The sequence below is a fragment of the Coregonus clupeaformis genome, chromosome 29 (assembly GCF_020615455.1).
Source record: "Coregonus clupeaformis isolate EN_2021a chromosome 29, ASM2061545v1, whole genome shotgun sequence".
Lineage (NCBI taxonomy): Eukaryota > Metazoa > Chordata > Actinopteri > Salmoniformes > Salmonidae > Coregonus > Coregonus clupeaformis.
In genome coordinates, this window is record NC_059220.1 from 20519299 (window position 1) to 20544800 (window position 25502).

At 42.1% G+C, this 25502-nt stretch overlaps 1 protein-coding gene across 3 annotated transcripts; it reads left to right on the forward strand.

The window, feature by feature from the left end:
- Positions 1-10353: 10353 nt before the first annotated feature.
- LOC121544287 (1-phosphatidylinositol 4,5-bisphosphate phosphodiesterase beta-1-like) lies at positions 10354-23892 on the forward strand. Of its 3 annotated transcripts, none has more exons than XM_045209121.1 (32): positions 10354-10828; positions 11509-11586; positions 11868-11936; positions 12231-12371; positions 12470-12549; positions 12968-13021; positions 13510-13585; positions 13760-13860; positions 14021-14184; positions 14306-14452; positions 14609-14766; positions 14990-15072; positions 15165-15249; positions 15394-15580; positions 15765-15835; positions 15972-16071; positions 16183-16267; positions 16508-16632; positions 16766-16920; positions 17031-17195; positions 17419-17518; positions 17634-17738; positions 17867-17979; positions 18108-18246; positions 18379-18441; positions 18554-18770; positions 18911-19070; positions 19149-19225; positions 19335-19424; positions 20239-20296; positions 20472-20558; positions 20676-23892. In XM_045209121.1, exons 1-32 carry the CDS (start codon positions 10730-10732, stop codon positions 20847-20849), a joined length of 3606 nt encoding a protein of 1201 aa, XP_045065056.1. In that variant the 5' UTR covers positions 10354-10729; the 3' UTR covers positions 20850-23892. The 3 variants fall into 3 exon arrangements, with proteins under 3 accessions (XP_045065056.1, XP_045065057.1, XP_045065058.1); XM_045209122.1 differs by having other exon boundaries at positions 18914-19070; XM_045209123.1 differs by lacking the exons at positions 19149-19225; positions 19335-19424; positions 20239-20296; positions 20472-20558; positions 20676-23892 and having other exon boundaries at positions 18554-18760; positions 18911-19037.
- Positions 23893-25502: the final 1610 nt, after the last annotated feature.

Sequence of the window (25502 nt, forward strand, 5' to 3'; positions counted from 1 at the left end):
TAAGGTCGACCGTCGCATCTGACAGCCTGAAGTGTGTGTGTGTGCGCGCGTGTGTGTTTTTTAAGGTGGTCTGATATATCATAGACAGATGGATCTAAACGTAGTGAAAAATGATTGACCAACCTTTATTGGTGTCTATATTCTAAAAGGGAAAAAGCAATGGCCACACACATGGGAAATTGTGAAATTAAACTGAGGTGTCTCCATGTCGGTTAATGGGAATCGGAATGAGAAGGCCTTAATACAAATTAGTGGCCCTATAACCTTGTCCCTATTGGTTTGTAACGTTATAATTACTATGAGCAAACAATCCCACTCTTGGCTGTCGATAAAATCCAACTCGAACGTGTACATCGTTTCGGAAAAGAGGACAGAAATATGAGCGCCCAATCGTTGCCAAATTTGCTTTTTTTAAAGATAAAGCTATGGTGAAAAGCCTAGGAAAAAGACTTGCTGGCACGAAAATATGCATGAATGATCAGTTCTGTATCCAATCTTCAAGGAAAATAGATTAAAAGGGAAACGTGTTGCACTTGTTGTCGATAAACTGTATATTGACAACCAAATGTTCAGAGACACAAAGACTACTCCATGGCTATTCTAAAAGTTGTAATAGAGGAGTCAAATATTGGAGCACCTGATACTAGCAATGATAGGGATTGTAATATTAAATAACATTTATAGTAAGTATAGTATTTTATAAAAGGATAAAACGATATAACAAGCAGAATAATACATCTTTAAATACAAATAATTAGAACATGGCTTTTTTGGCGGGAGGTTGTTGTGGTTGGTCCTGTGTTCTCTCTGGCGTCCTTTCCCCCTTGCGGCAGATGTGGATGCGGGTGCGTTTGCACGCTCGGCCCATTTCTTCCGCAGTCAACCATGTGGTGTGCATTTTTGTGTTTGAAAAGGGATGGACCACTGGAATTATTTGCTAGGATAATAATTGCTTGTCAATGAATTAAATGTAATACAATGGCAATCCGGGTTATATGTTAGAATCCTAAGCGTGAACTGCCGACATTATTACGCATATTAATTGATAATGATGGAAAATAGGATATGCATAATTTAAAAAAAATAGTTATATAGATATATATATAGAGGTGAAAGCATTGGAAATGCTTTTGGTGGTAAATCTGCTTCTATTTTGTGGGTGGCACTGTGTGCTGTTTTCGATGGATGGGTTCTGGCCTCTCGGGGCCTTAGGGATCCGGAGGGACGTGGGTGGGATGACGGCTCAACTTGGGATGGGGAGGGGCTTTAGCGGGGGAATTAGTGGAGAACAATTGAAGGGTTACTCCGTAGCAATGCAAATATCACGGTACAGCTATATGGACACTCAATCATTACGCAATTTTTTATTGGTAAATTTACAAACATATATAATCATAAATAGACTTGAAACTTGTTTCTCATTATGGTGTATGGTGAAATAAGTATAGCCAGTTATAATTGTAATGGCTTAGCTGATAATAACAAAAGAAGAACAATATTTACATGGCTCAAAGAGAAGGAATATAATATCTATTGTATACAGGAAACTCATTCAACAATTCGAGATGAAGTAGCGTGGAAAAAAGAATGGGGGGAAATATACTTCTCCCATGGGCAAATAAATTCAAAAGGGGTGATGATATTAATTAATAGTAATTTCGATCCGAATATGCAAATTGTCCAAATAGATACGCAAGGTAGATGGATTATTTTAAATATGTTATTGGACCATAAACAGATATGGCTCATTAACCTTTACGGACCAAATAATGATGATCCACAATTCTTTGACAATATATATAATAAATTATCAAGCCTGCAAGCAACTCAAGACAATATTATTATGGTGGGGGATTATAATACTGTTTTAAATAGCTCAATGGACCGTAAAGGAAATCACACCACAAAAAATCACCCACATGCTCTTAAGGAAATTGTGAATGTCATGGATACATTAGAACTAGTAGATATATGGAGGCTTAAATATACTGACCTAGTGAGATATACATGGCGGAGACTGAATCAAGCTAGTCGTCTTGACTTCTTTCTTATCTCATTCTCGTTGGCACCAAAAGTAAAAAAAAGTGTTGATAGGGGACAGAATGCGGTCAGACCATCATATAATAGGCATATACATTACTCTTACTGAATTTCCACGTGGGCGAGGATATTGGAAATTTAATCAAAGCCTATTGGATGATAATTTATTTATAATTAGAACAAAGGATTTTATAACTGACTTTTTCCAACATAGCATAGGTACAGCGAATCCCCTTATTGTATGGGACACCTTTAAATATGCCTTTAGAGGCCATGCAATTCAGTACTCATCTCGAAAACAAAAGCAATTTAGGTCAAAAGAGTTTATACTAAGAAAGGAAATAGAAAGTCTAACAGAACAGATAGATGGCAATAAAAACTGTAACATAGAGGCTCAGAATAAATTAGAGGAAAAACAAAAAGAAATGGAGAAACTTATTCAAGAAAGATCAAGTGTAATATATTATAAAAATAAAGCAAACTGGATGGAATATGGGGAAAAATGCACAAAATTCTTTTTTAATCTTCAACATAGGAATGCTACCAAAAAGAACTTAATGAAACTGGTTACAATTGACGGAGTCACCATAATTCACCAAATTATATTTTGAAGGAAGAAACAAAGTACTTTAAGCATATGTTTTCTTTTCAGTCGCCTCCATCTCCTCTAACTGAAGCTAATTGTAGAGATTTTTTTTCTATTGATAATGTCAAATTAACAGCCACACAGAAAGACTCATGTGAAGGTGAAATTACAGAGTAGGAACTTCTGGATGCAATTAAAGACTTTAAGTCCGGGAAAACTCCAGGGTTGGATGGCATACCAGTCGAGGTATACCAAACATTTTTTGATATACTAAGAGGACCGTTATTAGCATGTTTTAACCACTCCTATGTAAATGGTAGATTATCTGACACTCAAGAAGAAGGTCTGATCTCATTATTACTGAAACAGGATACAAGTGGAAAATATAAAGATCCAGTCCATTTACAAAATTGGAGGCCCCTAACACTTCAGTGTTGTGATGCAAAAATCCTAGCAAAATGTTGTCACGGTTTCGGCCGAGGCTGCTCCTTCTCCTTGTTCGGGCAGGCTTCGGCGGTCGTCGTCTCCGGAGTACTAGCTGCCACCGTTCTATGTTTCGATGTTTGATTGGTTTTGTTTGTTTTGTTACACCTGTTCCTTGTTAGTGTTTATTATGCGTCCTATAAGTTCTCTTGAGTTTTGTCATGTGTTGTGTGTAATTGTTCTTTGTCACTGTGGGATGCTAGTTCGTTTTGTCTCTCTGTTCGGTGTAGTAGAGAGCTCCGCACTTTTGTGCCTTTGTATGTACTTTACCGGTGTGCGTAAAGTTCGCTTGCCTGCCAGGTTGTATGTAGCCGTGTTTGGCTTGTTCTTTTTGTCTTCACTAAAGACGTCAGTACGAAGCCTCTGTGTGTCCTGCGCTTGATTCCACACCACTTCTACACTCAACTGTGACAAATGTATAGCGCATAGAATTAAAAAGGTATTGTCGGATATTATTCATTCTAATCAGACAGGTTTTTTACATGGAAGATACATTGGAGATAATATAAGGCAAGTATTGGAAACAATAGAACACTATGGAAAATATGGGAAACCAGGCCTGCTATTCATAGCAGACTTCGAAAAGGCATTTGATAAAGTTCGACTGGGGTTTATATATAAATGCCTGGAGCATTTCAATTTTGGAGAATCTCTTATAAAATGGATCAAAATCATGTATAGTAACCCTAGGTGTAAAATAGTAAATAATGACTATTTCTCAGAAAGTTTTAAACTGTCAAGAGGAGTGAAACAAGGTTGTCCACTATCGGCATATCTATTTATTGTGGCCATCGAGATGTTAGCTATTAAAATCAGATCCAATAATAATATCAGAGGATTAGAAATACAGGGCTTAAAAACAAAGGTGTCATTGTACGCTGATGATTCATGTTTTCTTTTAAATCCACAACTAGAATCCCTCCACAGCCTCGTAGAGGATCTAGATACATTTTCTAACCTCTCTCGATTACAACCAAATTATGACAAATGTACTATATTACGTATTGGATCACTAAAAAATAAAAATTTTACATTACCATGTAGTTTACCAATAAAATGGTCTGATGGTGATGTGGATATACTCGGAATACATATCCCAAAGGAAATAAATGATCTCACTTCAATAAATTTTAATAGAAAGTTAGCAAAAATAGATAAGATCTTACTACCATGGAAAGGAAAATACCTGTCAATTTGTGGAAAAATCACCCTGATTAACTATTTAGTAATTTCCCAGTTTACCTATTTGCTTATGGTCTTGCCTACGCCTAGCGAACAGTTTTATAAATTATATGAGAAAAAAATATTCAATTTTATTTGGAACGGCAAGCCAGACAAAATTAAAAGGGCATATTTATATAATGAATATGAATTCGGAGGACAGAAATTATTAAATATTAAAGCATTAGACCTATCACTAAAAGCTTCAGTCATACAAAAGTTATACTTAAATCCGAACTGGTTCTCAAGCAAATTAGTAAGATTGTCTCACCCAATGTTCAAGAAAGGCCTTTTTCCCTTTATTCAGATTACAACCTCTCACTTTCAGTTATTTGAAAAGGAAATAATCTCCCAAATATCACTATTTCTAAAACAAGCCATAGAAAGTTGGTTGCAATTTCAATTTAATCCTCCAGAAACGACAGAACAAATAATGCAACACATATTGTGGTTAAATTCAAATATACTAATTGACAAAAAACCTTTATTTTTTGACAGAATGTTTAAAAAAGGTATAATCTTCGTAAATGATATCATCGGTAGGACTGGTGGAGTTATGTCGCACATGCAGCTAACAAAAACATATGGAAATGTCTGCTCTACCCAAAATTACAACCAAATAATTGCAGCCTTACCGCAAAAGTGGAAGAGGAAAGTGGAAGGGGGAGAAAGTAAGGAACTTGTCTGTCGGCCTTGGTTAAGGAAAACTGTGATAAATAAAAAAGTATATCAGTTTCACTTAAGGACCAAAGGATTGACAGCCGTCCCATATAGATTGCAAAATAGTTGGGAAGAGATCTTTGACGTACCGATCCCATGGCATAGTGTTTATGAACTGACATGCAAAACGACACCGGATTCAAAAATTAGAATCTTTCAATTTAAATTATTATATAAAATTCTTGCTACCAATAGAATGTTATTTATATGGGGGATACAATCTTCCCAGCTCTGCAGATTTTGCTGTGAAGAGACAGAATCATTAGATCATTTGTTTTGGTTCTGTCCATTTGTAGCTTGTTTTTGGACACAGGTCCAGGAATGGCTAAAGGATTGCAATATTTACCTGGAGCTTACCCTGCAGATAGCATTACTGGGTGATCTGAAAAGTCATAGTCAATCAATCAATAATATAATAATACTTTTAGCAAAAATGTTTATTTTTAATTCACATTCTGTAGAAGCAATGAGAATAGAAAGGTTCAGAACTTTTGTAAAACATCACAGTACGGTTGAAATATATATGGCAAATAGAAATCCTATATGGATGGTGTTAAGAGATAGATGGGAGGTATTGAATAGAGTTGAAGGATGGGACTAATAACAAATAACAACAAATAATAACAAAGATAACTAATAATTTAAGCATACTGTGTCCATAATAAGTATATAGGTTGTATGTTGGGAGCTTTTGGGAAAGAGCACAGTTAGAAAGATATGGCATATAGAAGCAAACCGGATGGACATCATGAAAATGATCGGATAGGTTGAGAGTAGAAGAAGTTCAGGAGCAAAAAATAATAATAATATATATATATATATATAATATAATTATTGTAAAATTAACTCTGTCCATAAGGTGTAGATAGTAAGTATAGACCGGAAGTAGAGGCCTGGGCATTGTTTTTCACTAATTTACTCCAAGTAAGGAAAGGATGGTGGGGTTGAAAAGTAATAAAGGGGAGTATATATATATAAAAAAAACATGGGGGATTGGAAGTGATGCAGACAATTACATTGATAGAAGATACAATCTATCTGCAATATTAAGCTGATCCATTCAATAAATAAAATAAACACAGTTACAGTGTCTGTCTGTCCCCATACGGAAAATTATGTTTACATTTGGGAAGTGCAAATTGTTTTTAAATATTTTTGAAAGAGATGTATAAAATACACTCATCTGTATGGTATGTGATGTATAGCAATGCACACGCAATGGGCATGTAAATTATGATAGAACACATATCAAAGCAATGTGAACATGACAGAGAGAGGGATATGCTTGAGTTTCTTATTCGGCTGTCACCAAATTCTTTTTTTAAACGCTGAAATGTTCTTCTTTTTTTAAACGCTGAAATGTTCTTCTTTTTTTGTCTTTTAAAATGCTGAGAAATCCATTTATGGATATGGGAAAATCCACTCTGGACAAATGGCCTGTGGGACAAAAAAAAATAGTTTATATCACTGCTACTTTAGCCATGTGTTATACTAAGTAAAAGAACAGCTAATAAAATTAATATATTTTGGAAGGATTGTACAGAATCATACCTCAGTAGGGTAGAGTGCCAACACAATCAAATGGCACAGCCATTGGTGCCATGAGGTCTGAGTGTGTGGGAGGGAGCTGGCCAGGGAGTGGCCTAGGCATTTGAGTTGGAGCCGTTGTGATGGTCGAATCAGGGTGCATTTTGTAGAGTGTCTGCCCAACATACCTGCTGTTATTGGAAGACATTTTTTTTTGCGGGAGATGGCCAGAGAGAGCAATGATTGGTGGGCACTGTATTGTCATATAGTCGAAAACAATATTTGCCTGCTTTCCTGGAGTAAGTGTTCACTTCTTTGGGGTCCCTGTTCCCCAGATACCCATTCATTCCCATGGGGGGAGGTGGTGGTACGAGAATGTTCCCCACATACCCAGGATACCAGTGGAGGCTGCTGTGGTGAGGACGGCTCATAATAATAGCTGAAATGGAGCGAATGGAATTTGATACCATTCCACTGACTCCGCTCCAGCCATTACCACGAGCCCGTCCTCCCCAATTAAGGTGCCACCAACCTCCTGTGCAGGATACATCCCCATCAGGGGAGGAGGTGGCATAGGCTTCTTCTGTAAACACATCAATACATTTTCAAAAAATATAATAATAATAATATATTACATTTGTAAAGTACTTTTCTTAAAGTGCATAAAAAATAAAATCGCCATATACACTGAGTATACAAAACATTAAGAACACCTGCTCTTTCCAAGACAGACTAACCAGGTGAATCCAGGTGAAAGCTATGATCCCTTATTGATGTCACTTGTTAAATCCACTTCAATCAGTGATCAGATAATTGAGACATGGATTGTGTATGTGTTTCATTCAGAGGGTGAATGTGCAAGACAAAATATTTAAGTGCCTTTGATCGGGGTATGGTAGTAGGTGCCAGGCGCACCGGTTTGTGTAAAGAACTACAACGCTGCTGGATTTTTCACGCTCAACAGTTTATCAAGAATGGTCCACCGCCCAAAGGACATCCAGCCAACTTGACACAACTGTGGGAAGGATTGGAGTCAACATGTGCCAGCATCCCTGTGGAATGCTTTCGACACCTTATAGAGTCCATGCCCTGACGAATTGAGGCTGTTCTGAGGGCAAAAGGGGGGTGGATACAACTCAATATTAGGAAGGTCTTCCTAATGTTTGGTATACTCAGTGTATAACCATATCATAAAAGTAACAATTAAAGTCTAGGAGGAAGGGTAGTTCAGGGGAGTTTTAAGGCCTGCTTTAAAAGCCCCAACAGTCTGAACAGCCCTGAGATTGTCAGGATGGGAGTTCCAAAGGCGTGGTGCGTGGGAGGAAAAGGCACGGTCCTACATTGTTCGGCACCGGGTCCTGGGTGCATGAAACAGTTTGGCATGGCTTGACCGTATGCGTGGAGGTTCATAGGGGGAGAGTAGATCCCACGGGGGACCAGTCTGAAAAAAAAGTATGCACTCACTAACTGTAAGTAGCTCTGGATAAGAGCATCTGCTAAATAAAAATAAATAAATAAATGTCGATCTGAGGAGGAGAATTTTAAAGTCAATTCTTTGAGGGACAGGTAGCCAATGGAGGTCAGCAAGGATGGGGGTGATGTGGGCAGACGTTTGTGTTTGTGTCAGAATCCTTGCAGCACTGTAATTTATTAATTGAGTTTGCAGGCCGGCCCCTAAGTACTGCATTCCCATAACTATATTTATATCATACATACTGTATATTAGTAACATTCTCACAGTTAAAATACAAATTGTTTTCCACCAAAGACCCAGCTGAGCCAGCCACCTCTTTTTGGTGTCTTATGGACAGCAGGGGTCTCAGGCCCAGCCACCGGGCCGGCTGCCAGTTGGGCTCTGAGGGGCACTCTTTCTGCCTGTTTGTGTGTCCTCTCCTCTCCAGTCTATCATCGCATCCACATTGTAACAAAAAAAAAAGAGGGTTCGCATAGACCTATGGTTTCTGCATACATACACAAACACACACACAAACACACAGACACTTTCCCTCGCTCTTTTGGACACTCATAGCCCTATCCTCATTCACTACATGTGGACACGCCTTCAAATTAGTGGATTTGGCTATTTCAGCCACACCCGTTGCTGACAGGTGTATAAAATCGAGCACACAGCCATGCAGTCTCCATAGACAAACATTGGCAGTAGAATGGCTCGTACTGAAGAGCTCAGTAACTTTCATAAGATTTCCAAGTCAGTTCGTCAAATGTTTGCCCTGCTAGAGCTGCCCCAGTCAACTGGTTAGTGCTGTTATTGTGAAGTGGAAACATCTAGGAGCAACAACGGCTCAGCCGCGAAGTGGTAGGCCACACAAGCTTTACAGAATGGGACCGCCGAGTGCTGAAGCATGTAACATGTAAAAATTGTCTGTCCTCGGTTGCAACACTCACTACCGAGTTTCAAACTGCCCCTGGAAGCAACGTCAGCACAATAACTGTTTTTTCGGGAGCTTCATGAAATGGGATTCCATGGCCAAGCAGCCGTACACAAGCCTAAGATCACCATGCGCAATGCCAAGCGTCGGCTGGAGTGGTGTAAAGCTAACCACCATTGGACTCTGGAGCAGTGGAAACGCATTCTCTGAAGTGATGAATCACGCTTCACCATCTAGCAATCCGATGGATGAATCTGGATTTGGCGAATGCCAGGAGAACGCTACCTGCCCGAATGCATAGTGCCAACTGTAAATTTTGGTGGAGGAGGAATAATGGTCTTGGGCTGTTTTTCATGGTTCGGGCTAGGCCTCTTAGTTCCAGTGAAGGGAAATCTTAACTCTACATCATATAATGACATTCTAGACAAGTCTGTGCTTCCAACTTTGTGGCAACAGTTTGGGGAAGGCCCTTTCCTGTTTCAGCATGACAATGCCCCCGTGCATAAAGCGAGGTCCATGCAGAAATGTTTTGTAGAGATCGGTGTGGAAGAACTTGAATGGCCTGCACAGAGCCCTGACCTCAACCCCATCGAACACCTTTGGGATGAATTGGAATGCCGACTGCGAGCCAGGCCTAATCGCCCAACATCAGTGCCCGACCTCACTAATGCTCGTGGTTGAATAGAAGCAGGTCCCCGCAGCAATGTTCCAACATCTAGTGGAAAGCCTTCCCAGAAGAGTGGAGGCTGTTACAGCAACAAAGGGGGGACCAACTCCATATTAATGCCCATGATTTTGGAATGAGATGTTCGACGAGCAGGTGTCCACATACCTTTGGCCATGTAGTGTATCACCTGCTTCTTGCTCCCCCATCCCCCAACGCATACACACCATATCAACCACACACACACACATACCAAATCAACTACATAAATGCTGTAGCTCGCCCACACCCTCAGGGATCTTCACCACGTGAGGATGGAGTGGGAGAGTTAGAGCTGAAATAGCTCCTGCGCCACCAACCACAGGTCAAGTTGTTTAGGATTCCAACCCTTTCAACCAACCATGCTGGAATACCTGTACAGGTATGTATGGTCTTATGGTGTGGTCCTGTACGTGTGAGCCCAACCCTCTCTATTGTCTTTGATGATTATTTGATCAGAAAATAGATACATAAAAATAGACTTATTACGGATCCAAAAATTGTCTATGTTGGTTTTATATTCTCTCTCTCTCTCTCTCTCTCTCTCTCTCTCTCTCTCTCTCTCTCTCTCTCTCTCTCTCTCTCTCTCTCTGTGTGTGTCTCTCTCTGTGTGTGTGTCTCTGTGTGTGTGTGTGGGCGCGCAGGCTCAATAAGCATGTCAGAGTGAGTCAGTGTGTGGAGGTAACAGCAGTTCTGTCTCACAAAGAGAACAAGGCATTATACAGCTAGTACTATATTATCCGGTTATACACCTGGACACGGATACTAGAAGAGTAACCCTAAGGCATTATTCAGCTAGTACAGTAGGACACATTATACTAAAGAGAGGAATACGCTGCTGATTCTACAGAAGAACTGACAAGACAGGACAAAGGAGCCTGTTGATTGTAGACAGCTATGCAGCTTGTTTCAGTGATGTAACTACCAGATCACTATCATCCAACCCTCTCAGTCTACTGACTAAAGAGGAGAGAAGAGGAGAGCAAGATAGGAGAGGAGAAAGACTAGAAGGAAGGTTAAAGAGGACTTCCCGTGCAGCTGGTTGGAGGTGTGTTTGTCATGGCAGGGGCTCAGCCAGGGACACATGCTCTGAAGCTCAAATCACCGACCGTCCCCGATACTCTGAAGAATGGCAGCCGCTTCATGAAATGGGACGATGTGAGTATCAGTGTGTGTGTGTGTGTGTCTCTGTGTGTGTGTCTGTGTATAGTTTGAGCTGATTTTAGGAGTGAGAAGTGTCAGACATTTAAGATACAAATGTGCACACACTTGACGTTTGTGGTTGTGATTGCGCATGTAATGTTGGTTGCAAATATGTTTCAATGTAGTTGCTGTGTGTGTGTGTGTGTGTGTGTGTGTGTCTGTGTGTCTGTTTGCAATAGAGTGTGTGTTTGCAAGCGTGTGTGTGTTTGCAAGTGTGTGTGTGTGTGTGTGTGTGTGTGTGTTGGTATGTTGAAGGTTTTAAGCACAGAGTATGGATACAGAGAAATGTGCTGGCATGTTGCTATGGTAACTGCCATGGTTTAAATCCCTCCTCAGTTAGCCAAGATGTTCCACCACCTAAAAGAGAGAGAGAGAGTGTGTACGTGTGTGTTTGTGTATGTGTATGTGTCGCTATATATTTCTTAGTAGAGAGGTCATTCGGGACCAGAGTGATTCACGCTTATGCAATGCCTTATTCAAACCCAACTCAGCTTCAAACACACACACACACACACAGCACACTGAAATCACAATACAATATATTCAAATGCACATTACATACGTTATTAAAACCACCAACGTCAAGTGTATGTGTGTGCGTTTGTGTGTGCTGATATCTGTCTCCATGTGGTCAGGATCTCTCGACAGTGACTCCCATTACCCTGACTGTGGATCCACACGGATACTTCCTTCACTGGACCGATCAGAACAAGGTACACACATGCACATGCGCACACTTACACACACACATACAGACATAGACACACAGAGGAGATGAACGTCACACCATGCTATTTCTCACGTTGGGACTCCTACTGTGTATCCTGCTTCCTGCTGGGGCTTAGTCCACCTGTGTGTGTCCCCCTGTGTGAGTGTGTGTATGTGTTGATTAGAGTGAATGATGAATATTATAACATCCCTCTCACTCCTTCTCATGTCTTTACTCTCCCTCTCCCTCTCCCTCTCACTCTCTCCCTCTCTATCTCTCCTGTAGGAGACAGAGTTTTTAGACATCACCCATATAAAGGATGCCAGAACAGGGAAGAGCACCAAAACACCAAAGGTACTTAACTCCCAGGACATCCCAACCCTGACCTCTGACTCTTGACTAAGGTGCGTCAAATCAGGCTCCTGTTGGTTTACATAATGACCTTTGATTCAGAGTCTGATTCAGACCTCAGAAAAAATGGTGTGTTGTTTCACTAGCCAATTAACAATACAAATCAGTAACACTGATCAATTAAGTACCAGGTGGAAATGAAAACACATTTTGCCCTTGAGGACTGGAGACGACACCCCTGGTCTAACCTTTGAACCTGACCTTGACCTCTAACCCCTAACCTGCTGTCCTCCCTAGGAGGCGAAGCTGCGTGAGCTGCTTGATGTGGGGAACCTGGTTGGTCGTATAGAGAACCGTCTGTTGACCGTAGTCACAGGACCGGACATGGTCAACATCACGTACCTCAACTTCATGGCCCTGCAAGAGGAGGAGGCCACGGTACACACACATACATATTCGCACACACACACACACACACACACACACACACACACACACACACACACTGTTCTTCTCTCTCTCTTTGTGTTGAATAGGAGTGGGCTGAGGAGCTGTTCTCTCTGGCCTCCAACCTGCTGAGTCACAACATGAACAGAGAAACCAGTCTGGAGAAAGCGTGAGTCTATCAGGAAAACTCATTTTGGGGCTGAATCTCCATTAGGTGAAACAGCGCCACTGGAAGCCCCAGGCACATTTGTTATTGTTTTGGTTTTGTTCATGAAAGGAGGAAAGGAGCATCCAGCGTCATGGTAAAAAAAAATCATAGTACATACAGTACCTTTCTGTTCATGCAGTGAGGTGCAATGTTGTCCGAGGGAGAAACAACAGTGTTCTTTGTTTTAAGTAACGTATTTGTTGTTGTAATATCACAAACGGAAGTAGCAGTTTCACCACGACGGATTCCAGCTTTAAAGGGAATTGTTGGTGTCAGCCAGATCCGTGATAGCGATGGAGATCACTGGAAATGTAGGTGTGACAGAGGTGTGTTTATTCTTCAGTTTCTCGCTCCCTTTTTCCCAATCTTTCTCTAACAGGTACGTCAGACTGACCTTGCAGCCAAACTCAGAGGGGCGGATCCCAGTGAAGAAGTGAGTGAATCCCATTGGTTCCTCAATAATTTTAGGGGGTCGTCCTGAGCAAGGCATTGTGCAGTATCACTGATCTATATAAATCACCTGGTATCCTAAATAACCACTAATTATGGGATCAAGATTAGTGAATCTGTGCAGCGCTCATAGAGATAGATAGAGGACTCATCTTTATATCTGTGCCATTATAGCATCTGTGACAGCATGAGCAGCGCCATTGAAGCTATAACCCATAGGAATCCCCACCCAGTTGACTAATTTGACTACTTTAAAATGGTGGAAGCATGGTAGAAGCCCTCAATGGCACTTCCCATGCTAAAACTGCCTTTTGGCCACTAGAGGCCTCTATCATTCTCTATGGCAGTGCTTTGCTCAGGACCCATCCCTTCGAACACTGATCGTCACTCCCGTGTCTGCTGATTAACTTCCTGTGAATCCTGTAGGATGTGATTGATTGATATTGTGCATGTCCCACCCCTTTTACCCAGCATCGTCCGCATGTTCTCAGCAGACAAAAAGAGAGTGGAGACGGCCTTGGAACACTGCAACCTACCCTTTGGACGGGTATACATTATTACTATGGAATACTATATAATATAACAAACTATACAATATTAAAACTGGTAGTACTGGTGGTATTTTAAGTGGTAGTTCTTTCCTCCCACATTCAAGCCAACTGTTAAAATCATCACTTCTTGATACCTGACTCATCTCAGTGATATTTGTGTTCCTCTGCAGAGCAACTCTATTCCCCTTGAGGACTTCACCCCTGACATTTACAGATCATTCCTCTCCCACCTCTGTCCTCGGCCAGAACTCAGCTCAATCTTCTCTCAGCAGTAAGTACTATCAGTACCTCCTGGCCTCAACTTTAAACCCTGACCCTTTCTGACCCTTCCTCTCCAACCTCTGTCCTTCGACCAGAACTCAGCTCAGTCTTCTCTCAACAGTATGTACAGTCACTAATTCCTGACTCTCTCTCGCTCTCTCTTTCTGCAGGGGTGCTAAGGGTGCTTACCTGTCTGTGGATCAGATGACAGAGTTTATTAATGAGAGGCAGAGAGATCCTCGTCTGAATGAGATTCTGTATCCTCCTCTCAGACCCTCTCAGACACAGACCCTGATGGAGAAATATGAACTCAACCAGAGCCTGCTCAAACAAGGTGTGTGTGTTTTGTGTGCATGCATTTGTGCCTGGGTGTAATCTTGAGTGTGTGCATGAATGCATACTTGTTTGTGTGAGTGTGTATAACCCTCCGTTGTGTGTGTGTATGTGTCCTGTAGGCCTGATCACGTTGGAGGGGCTCAGCAGATACCTGGTGTCTGATGAGAATGGAGTGATTCCTCCTGAGAAACTGGACCAGTCTGAAGACATGACCTTCCCTCTGTCTCACTACTTCATCAACTCCTCACACAACACCTACCTCACAGGTACACACACAAACGTGCGCACATGAGCACACGCACGCACACACCTATTATTTGTTGACTCGCACACTATCGCACTTGGAAGCTGATGACAAATCTACTTTATCTGTGTGTATGTATATTTATAAATGTGGTGTGTGTGTGTGTGCGTGCGTGTAGCTGGGCAGCTGGCAGGAAGTTCATCAGTGGAGATGTACCGTCAGGTGATGTTGGCAGGCTGTCGCTGTGTGGAGTTGGACTGTTGGAAAGGACGGACCGCAGAGGAGGAACCAGTCATCACACACGGCTTCACCATGACCTCAGAGATCTGCTTTAAGGTACACACACACAAACATACGCATGCTCTGAAAACTCCTGCGTCAAAGCTAACTCCATTCCTCTGTGTCAAGGCCAGATTAGTCTTTGCAACAAAGAAACAATGTTTCCTGCTTGCCTTGTCCATGTGCTTCTAAAACTTAGCATTTTATACGGATATAGTCTATATCTGATAATAACTTATATACATGTACATAAAATATAACTTCTCCTTTTGCTCTACAGGAGGTGATTGAAGCCATCGCTGAGTGTGCTTTTAAAACCTCTCCTTTTCCTGTCATCCTGTCCTTTGAAAACCATGTGGACTCGTGAGTAAACATAGAGATGAATAGGTGAATATACTACAACATCTTTGGTGAACTGCTCTTTAATCCTGACCCCTGACCTCTAATCCTAACAGGCCAAAGCAACAAGCCAAGATGGCAGAATATTGTAGGTCGATTTTTGGAGATGCACTACTGATAGACCCACTGGAGAAATATCCTGTACGTTTTTAGCACACACATGCACGTACCCACCCACTTCCCCCCCCCCCACACATATGCATATACGCATGCACACACGCTCTGATATGTGTGTTTGTGTGGGGGGTGGGTTGGTGTGTGTGCATTTGTTTGTGTGTGTGTTAGCTGGAGTCTGGGGTACCCCTGCCAAGTCCTCAGGAGCTGATGGGTAAGATCCTCATCAAGAACAAGAAATCCCACAAGCCCTCGGCTGCCCATGGCAACAACCGACTAGCAGGGCAGCCAGCCAACCAGAGCGCAGCAGAAGAACAGGCGACAGATGAACCCTCGTCTCCTAGCAACATCACAGTTGGTGAGCCTGTCTGCAAGTGTGCTCTAATGTATAAAAATTATGATAATAATACAAATCATGTTCATCATTTTCACCACTATCATCAGAGCTGGTGAGGGTCTCTAGAAGCCTTTTATAAGAGTTGGCAAACATTTTTCACTTTTTAAGTATATGAAAATGTAAACCGATTTTTCTCTTCTTTCAGGAGAAATAGAGGCTGAAGACGATGACGATGACGATGATGATGACGATGACTGTAAGAAGACGTCAGATGAAGTGAGTTCAGTAGCTTGTACTCTGCTACCATGGTTACTTGGTTACCCTTTAACACTGGTGATGTACTGTAGGTTAGAGGTGAAGGGTCAGGGTTGGGGTAACATGGCTGCCTGTTATGTGATGGCTTTGTCTCCAGGGGACAGCAGAGGAACGGGAGGCCGTAGCCACAGAGGAGATGTCCACTCTGGTCAACTACGTCCAGCCCACCAAGTTCAACTCTTTCGAGGCTTCCAAAAGTATTCTGGCTCAGTGCAAATACACACAGACACACGCACACATGCACACACCCACGCACGCACAAACGAACACACACAAACACATAATAAACCATTATGTTCTTTCCCCAGAGGTTAATCGTAGCTATCAAATGTCATCATTTGTGGAGACTAAAGCTCTGGAGCACCTCACCAAGTCGCCCGTGGAGTTTGTGGAGTATCCTTAAGATTCAGCTGACCTCTAAATAACCCCAACTGTAACCCTGAACCCTAACTCAACTCCAGTATTAGTTTGTAGTGTTGTTGATTACTTTCATCTCAAGGGTCGCTTTGCTCTATCTTGGCTTATTCCATTGAAGAATAGCTGCACATGAGTCTCATCAAAGCAGGTGACTATACAAAGGCCCTACTCTACTCGCTGTAATGTCATGTAAACGTCTTTAACCTGTCCTCTCAGATATAACAAGCAGCAGTTGAGTCGTATCTACCCTAAAGGCACGAGGGTGGACTCCTCCAACTACATGCCACAACTCTTCTGGAATGCTGGCTGCCAGCTGGTGGCACTCAACTTCCAAACTATAGGTGAGGCATTTTGATTGTGTTGCCTTGGATGTGATCTAATAAAACCAATTGTTCACAAACTATAGGTGAGGCTGCACTGCTTACTTGACCTATAACCACTGACCTCTCTTAAACTCTGACCTCTCTCTCGCAGACCTGTCTATGCAGTTGAACCTGGGCATGTATGAGTACAATGGGAAGAGCGGCTACAGACTGAAACCAGAGTTCATGAGAAGACCAGACAAACACTTTGACCCGTTCGCTGAGAGCACCGTGGACGGCATAGTGGCCAACACTGTCAAGGTCAAGGTAAGAGTTACAGAATACCATAACACAACACACTGTCTGCCATGGTTAACTAATTAACCAGTTAGTTTAGACTAAACTGTGGTTATGAAATGAGCGTCTCTCTCCTACAGATAATCTCAGGCCAGTTTCTGAGCGACAAGAAGGTAGGTGTGTACGTAGAGCTGGACATGTTTGGTCTTCCTGTGGACACCAGGAGAAAAGCCCTGAAGACCAAGACGTCCCAGAGCAACGCTATCAATCCAGTCTGGGACGAAGAGCCAATTATCTTCAAGAAGGTGAGAAACAGTCTGACCGCCATAAGACGGGACTGTGTTAGCCTTCTGAGCTAAAGCCTAGGCAAATCTTCAGGTCTCAGCAAGCTGTATAACCATAGAACACGAGTGTATAATATTGAAGTGTAACAGTATAACTTTGTAAAACGGTAGTATTTTAACTGTAGAACTGTGTATAATATTAAAGTATATCCATGTGTGACTGTGTATAATTGTGTTGTTGCAGGTGGTTCTCCCCACGTTGGCCTCTCTGAGAATTGCTGCGTTTGAAGAAGGAGGAAAGTTCATAGGTCACCGTATTATCCCTGTGCCAGCCATACGGCCAGGTAAACATGATATTTAACTGTAAACAGTAAACTCTGCCTCTGCAATGAGTTTGTCATCTCTTTCTCTGTAGTCCCTATTGTCCTCAGGTTATTAACTGTGTTTTGTCCATCTCAGGTTATCGCTACATTGGCCTGAGGAATGAGAAGAACCAGTCTCTGATTCTGCCTGCTGTGTTTGTCTACATTGAAGTGAAAGACTATGTCCCAGACACCTTTGCAGGTAGGTCTGGTATACGACAATGCCTGGAGATCTCTATGTAAACTTAGTACCTTCTTAGAGTTCAGTTTGTCCACATGGTATCAAGGCTAATCCCTAGTGTGTGTGTGTCTGTGTGTGCGTGCGTGTAGATGTAATCGAGGCGCTGTCTAACCCCATCCGATATGTGAATCTCTTGGAGCAGCGGTCCCAGCAGCTGGCTGCTCTCACTCTGGAAGAAGGGGAGGAGGAGACAAGCAAAGAGGTTTGTGGTTGAAAATTATGGAGAGTAAAAACAATGTACGTATTTAGAAGTACTGTTACATTGCTGTTGTTGATGGTGGAGATAGTAATGTTAAATGTTGTTGATGTTGTTGTGTTATTGTATTAAAGGTTGAGGCTAATGCTGATCAGCCCGGGCTTGCTGAGCCAAAAGCCAACCTACGATCTGCTCCTTTGGAGAACGGTCTCAGGCCCAGCCCTACCATCACACCCAGGACTCCGACTAATACACCCCAGCCTGCAGCTACAGGTAACCCCTGACCTCTGACTCCTCCTGACCCTGACCCACTAACTTCTAATCTGCTATCGCCACATCAAGACTGCTACAATGTCACTGCAGATGTATTGATGGAGCACGCCAACCAATCATAGTCTTTTCTAGTTGTTTCAGAACCAACCAAACCAGCAGCGAAGACTGAAGACATGGTGCAGAGCGTTCTGATAGGTCAGAGGAGAAAGGGGGGAGGGGTTGTGTGTGGTGGTGTGTTGTCAGTATAAGATAGTATGGCTATGGTGTGTAGTCTATGTGTTCGACTGTGTGGTCTCTGCCTGTTCAGATATGGAGGCGGCCACACTAGAGGAGCTCAGGCAACAGAAGCTGATAGTGCGGGAGCAGAAGAGACACTACAGGGAGATGAAGGATGTGGTGAAGAGACACCAGAAGAAGACTTTGGAGATGGTGAAGGAACAGACCACCAAGTACAACCAGGCTCAGAACCAACACACACGCAGACACAACGCTCTACTGAAGACTAAACAACATGGTAAGACAAGGTAGGTAGGGTGGAGGGTAGGGAGATCTGGTAGAGTGTAGGGTTGTGTGTGTCTGTGTGTGTTGTCCCTAAACCCTTGACTCATGTCCTGTGTGTGTGTGTGTGTGTGTGTGTGTGTGTGTGTGTGTGTGTGTGTGGTAGAAGTTTGTCACCCGGAGGGAAGGCTGAACTGAAGCAGTTTGATGAGGAGGGAGAGGGGCAACTGGGGGAGCTGAGAGAACAACAACAGCAACAGCTACTGGAGCTGAGACAGGAACAATACTACAGTGAGAAATACCTCAAACGAGAACACATCAAACAGGTAACACACACACACACACACACAGATTATATATTATATAATTGTACATTCCAATACTGTATATCACCACTATTGCAGCTGAGTGAGAAACTGACTACGGTGACTGAGGAAAGCCAGAACAACCAGATGAAGAAATTAAAAGACATCTGTGACAAGTGAGTTTGATATGACTGTGAGACAGCAGTTTAACAGAGATGTGAAGTTAGTGTACTATAGAGATAACTGCATATAAAATATATAATTTGTGACGCTCCACCTTTGCAGAGAACAGAAAGACCTGAAAAAGAAAATGGACAAGAGGAGAACAAAGAAAATTAAAGAAGCTATGACAAAAGAGAAGCACTTGGCGGAAGAGTAAGTGTACAAAACCCTATAACTTTAATCATTAAACCCTCTCCCTGGCTCTGGGACTGAAGAGACAAACTTTGTAGCCTTTTACTGCTAAGGTAGACTACTATCCCCCGCCTCAGCCTGACCCCATTATCCAGTGGCAGAGATCACTTCACACACCTCTGTGTTAGGGTCCGACCAGGTTTCCAGGGAACTCAGTCAGCTGACCTGGTCAGCCAATCACAGACCCTATCTGATAGGATAACAGCCCCCCCCCTACCATCAGTACCTCAGTCTCTCACTGCAGCTAACCTCCTTGCTACACCAACAGCCAAGGACTCACCTATGGTCCTCACTCCTTGGCCGCTTACTCTCTGGACATTCCACCACTGGTGTTAGTGCATTCATGACCATAAAACCACTATTCACTACCACTAGTTCCCTCCACTGTAAAGTAATGTGTGCCTGTCTTGGGTGTGAAATAAAGTGTGAATTGTATCCCTGTCTTCTGCTGGTCATTATCAGTCCTCTTACCGGGACTCTGGGACAGCTGTATCTATACTAAACCGACACCTCTTTCGGAGACCACGATCAACAGGTGGTGCTCTTTTTCATGGTTAGGTACAATTGTGCTAGACTATGACCAGTAGCGACGGGATGCAGTTCCCACCGCATGCCATGCCCCTGACCAGGCACGCACACCGGCGAGAAGAGGAGGACCGGAGACACCAGCGCATATGGAAGGAGCCCCAGCAAAGAGAACTCTATGTTTGTGTGTGTGACACAAAGAGAGGCCGGATTTCTGTATGTATGACTTTATATATTCTTCTGTTGTTAGGGAGAAGTTGGAGATCAACAAATCATATGTGAATGAAGTGGTACAGAACATCAAGAGGGTAAGGATGGAAGGATTATGGGTCAGATAGTCTCTCGTGGCCAGACATCACTCCATACTCTCGTTGGAGAATCAGCGGCGTGACGTCTGGTACTGTTATTTTCCTGTGAAGTGATAGAGCTTCCAGGATGGAGCGGGCCAGTCACTGAAGGTAACCTCTCTCTTCCCTGCTCTAGCTGGAGGATGCCCAGGCAAAACGCCAAGAGAGACTGGTGGAGCAGCACAAAGACATCCAGCAGCAGATTCTTGATGAGAAACCAAAGGTGACATACCAACTAACCCATGACCTCTTACCTTTAACTCCGTATCCCTAACCCTAAACCTCTAGCACCTAACTCTAACCCCTGACCTCTACCCCTTACTCCTAACTCTGACTCCAGCTGCAGGGTGCAGTGGAGGCGGAGTACCAGGAGAAGTTCCATCTGTTGCCGGGGGAGATCCAGGACTTCCTGCAGAATAGGAAAGGAGGGGTCAAAGGTCTAGTCGGGCCCCGCCCCTCCACCCCCCATGACATGCTCTCTGAGGAGGAACTAGAGGATGACCGGAGGGAGTGAGAAAGAGAGAAGGCGAGAGGAGATAGAAAGAGAGCTTTTCTTCTTAATGAATGCTGGTTTAGTACTGCACTCTACAGGTAGTCCTGGAGAATTTGTATTGTTATCTTATCTGTAGCATATTGTAAACTTTTTGAGAGATGAGATTTGATATATACTCCTACTGCTACATTGTACTCTTGCCTGCCTTTAATGGTGCTTTCAAGACAACTGGGAACTCGAGAAAAAAAACGATCCTGACGTCAGTGATTTTCCGGTCGGAGAGTCAGAGCTCTAGAAAGATGCTTGAGTTTCCGAGTTGGAATTCCGAGTTGGATGACCGTTCAAAACTATTTTTCCCAGTCGGAGCTCGTTTTTTTGCGAGTTCCCATTTGTCTTGAACGCATTGAAGTCGGATATTTCCGAGTTCTGAGTTGTTTTGAAAGCGCCATTATTGCCGCGTTCACATGCTAGTCTCAACTCTGACATTTCAGATTTGCTGATTCGTTGAACGCGGCATGTGTATAACTACAACCAGTTAGCAAGTCAGCCATTTCAGAGTTTCCTTGTTCCGACTAGCACGTGAACGCGGCATATACCCCATGCAAGCGATGCATTCCTACGTTATACTTCCGTGTTCATGTCCTTGTATTTTTTATGGACATGGCGATTATATCATCAAATTTATGAAAACGCTGTTATATAAAATATCAAATTATATTTGTGAATGAATTTACTTCTGCCAAATGCCTTTCATTTCGTTTTTGTGCTGAAGACCATTCATTACGTTTTTGCCCATTGAAAACCATTCAAAAAGCCAACAAAATTAAAATCCTACAAGGCTACTTGCCACGTCACTTGGTCTAGTTGCAGGGTTTCCAAAACTCGGTTTCCCCAAGGGGTGCAAACTTTGGTTTTTGCCCTAGCACTACACAGCTGATTCAAATAATCAGCTAATCAAGCTTTGATAATTTTAAACAGCTGTGTAGTGTTAGGGCAAAACCCAAAACGTGCCCGCTTGGGGTCCCGAGGACCGGGTTTGGGAAATGCTGGTCTAGTGGCTGAACAGTGTGTTGCATGAGGCCAAGCAAAGAACATGTTATTATTCTACTGACCACATCTTGACCTCAGACACGGTCCTGTTGTTCTGACCACATGTGGTTCTTATCTAGTCATAGGGTTGGGGTAGTCAGTCTACTGCAGTTATACTGCACTCTGACCACAATCTTTTTTTGTAAGGGTGGGCTAAGCTTTAGCCCTGGGCTGAGGATTCACACTTGTATTCCAAAGCCCTGGGCTTACAGAAAAATACACATGCAACCAACATTCTATCTCTGCCACGCAATCAATGTTAAGCAATAAGGCATTTTATTTATTAACAAATTATTTCCTCTTGCTTCTAGTCTAGGATTTTATTTCCAACAGTGATGGTTTGTATACAACTTGTTGTCTGCCTGTCAGACCTGGGAAACAATGTTTCACTTGTGACATGCTATATCGCCCCTGTACAGTGAATGCTGTGCACGGACGAGACATCAACTTTTCTGATCCAAGCAACAATATGATTATCAAGGATAGCTATATCCAATTCAATGTTAATAGAAAATCTATGAAAACAGATGAAAATGGAATGTAAGCTGCCCTTCCTGCTGTAGAGTTATTGGCTTCTTCAGTTGGCTAGCTAGCTACGTGAGAAGACGTTAGCCAGCCTGCATAGCAACCGTTTTTGTTAGCCATAGCAACCAATGTTTTTGCATGGATGAAATTTAAGTATTTCGTGTTTTTGTTCGATTTCTTAGCTGACGGGAGGATGAAATAGTATACATTTACTTAAAATACCATGCAGAACGCATCACAAGCATATGCAAATTAATTGAAAGTGCATCTTTTGTGATTGAACAATGAAAATGCTGTGTTGTTCCTGTCCTCTTTTCACACTGGCTATTTTGGCACGTGTTTGGGGCTAGCCCCGAAAAGTCGGTGCTAACCCTGCTCCTGATCAGGGCCAGCTAGCCCAGGCTGCGCTAAGGTTGGTGCTAGCCCACTTTAAAATGTGCAAGTGTGAACACTCGCTTAGTCCCGGGATAACATCTCCCTTAGACCAGGGCTAAGGAGGCTCTTAGCCCTGGGCTAAGGTGCAGTGTTAAAAGCACCTAATAATTGTTTTCTACTTGGTATTAATGCTTTTAGAGTTTTATATGCAGACGTTTTGCTAACGACATTGATCTGTTATTTAAAAACGATGAGCTGTTGATTGTTTGGTTCCTTACACTTTCAGGGATGCATGACTTTATGCAGCATTTTTGTTGAATGTTTAAAATGTACTATTATATGCTTAATAACATGGATGTACTGGTTCAATCATAATTAATGACTTAGTTTGTTTCATGTTAGTTAATTAGTTTAATACAATTATATCCCAATTATTTTTCACAATTTCTAACTCCTGATGTAGTGTAAAATAACCAAATAAAATGTCAGATCCGACAAAGATTTAGTAGTGGTTTCACATGGGACCTGCAACAATGTGTTGCAACTGGCTAAGTATGTTTTTATTTTTTTTATTTTTCTGTAAGTACTGCACTTTACTTCACATCTGTTTGACTATTTTACTGGGGTTAAATGTCTGTTTTGATAAAACTAAATTAGTATACTGTAGTAATTACAAAAAAAGAAAGTTGTATTAAGTTTGATCTATAATTTGGATCAATAAAATGACATGAATTCCTAGGAAGAAAACCTATTTGTCAACATGTTATGGAATTCCAAACTGTGTTTAACTCTTTTTGAATAGGATTCTGGTAATTATTTGAATGTTTTTGATGTATATAATTGTATTGGATTTATTTGTATATAGTTGTATTTATTTGATTGCAGTAATATATTGAATAATAATAAGAAAAGTCAAAGATAAGATGGGTGTTAATAGTAAGAATGTTACTATAATTATTTATTGATTTAATTTTCAAAGTTGTTCTAACTTGTATGGAGCCTTTGCTCTCAGTAAAGCCCCTTGTTTTTGTGATTACTTGAAGCACATTTGACTAAAATATGTATTCTGAAATTAGATGTGTGTATTTTCTTTCATTAAAATAATATATATATTTTTGTCATTTAGCAGACGCTCTTATCCAGAGCGACTTACAGGAGCAATTAGGGTTAAGTGCCTTGCTCAAGGGCACATCGACAGATTTTTCACCTAGTCGGCTCAGGGATTAGAACCAGCGACCTTTCGGTTACTGGCACAACGCTCTTAACCACTGAGCTACCTGGTACTCATCTAACTGGTCTAACTGGTACTCACAAATGCAAACATTACATAAGTACATACACTTACCTGAAACCAATGACAAAAGGTTATTTTAACAGCCATACAAAACATTATAACATCTGCCAGTCGTTATTTGAACTGGCAACAGCTCTCCCTGCTGGACAGACGCTTGACAAATGTGTTACAGTGTTCTTCTTCTTCTTCTTCTTCTTCTTCTTCTTCTTCTTCTTCTTCTATAATATCATGGCGGTCCGCAAACAATCGTTTAAGTGCATGCCGCCACCTACTGTGCTGGAATGTATGATCAATCATGATCTGCCCAATTCTGTACTACCATGAAAATAAAATTCTAAACCAAATAAATCCCTAACTTCTACCACACCCTCTCCCCTCCCCCCCAAAACCATTACACTTTATCTATATCATGCTGAAACACTCCACCCTTTGGATTGTTCAGCATGTTAACAACCATTTCAACAGTAACATCTGTTACCCTCAATATCTCTTTTGCCGTCTCCACAATAACCTTCAACCTGACATTTCTGCTTTCCACAACCCGAGTCGTATTGATAACCTTACCAAGAAAAGCTATGAAGTCAACTTTATTAATTATCAAAGTGTCCTTTGACACCGCACATTCATGAGCACAAGTTTTTGAACAGGCCTCGAAACCATGGACCATCAGAAGCACCACCCCCGACAGTACAGTACACTTACTACAGGTACATCCATGTAAGCTCCATCAGTCAGCACTGTAGTTCTACCAATCTGTTTTATGGCCTCTGCATACGATACATCATGACTGATCCTCTGAGCCTCTCTCGGTCCCTGGCATCCACCAAATGCACACTGTGTTCTCCCCCACAATTACAGCAATTAACCTTCACATTGCTTCCACATTCACCATAATCATGTGCCCCTCCACACTTGGAACATCTTTTCTTTCCTTTACACTGAGCAGCTACATGTCCCATTCTTTGGCATTTAAAACACTGCAGTGCATATGGTACAAATTCTCTAACATTGAAACTAAGGAATCCTATCTGTACTTTCCCCGGCAAGACTTTCTCAAACCTCAGCATCACTGATAAACGTTCACTTATTTGACCCTCTTTCCTACTGATCAACCTTTTGGCCTCAATCACTCTGCCTCCCTTCACATTTTCTTTAATATCATCTGTGGACATAGATATTGGGACCCCAGTGATGACGCCCCCCAATATAGCATAAGCACCAGGGACATGGCTTTTAATCTTCTTCCCATTAAGCTTTTCCATTTTCAGAATCTTCTCTTGCTGAGCCTGGCTACCACACAATATTAACAATCTACCATTTCCAATGAAGCGAGCTAATTTCACTTCACTTACCTCTTTCTTTACGGCATTAGTTAGTCGGATAGGGTGTAA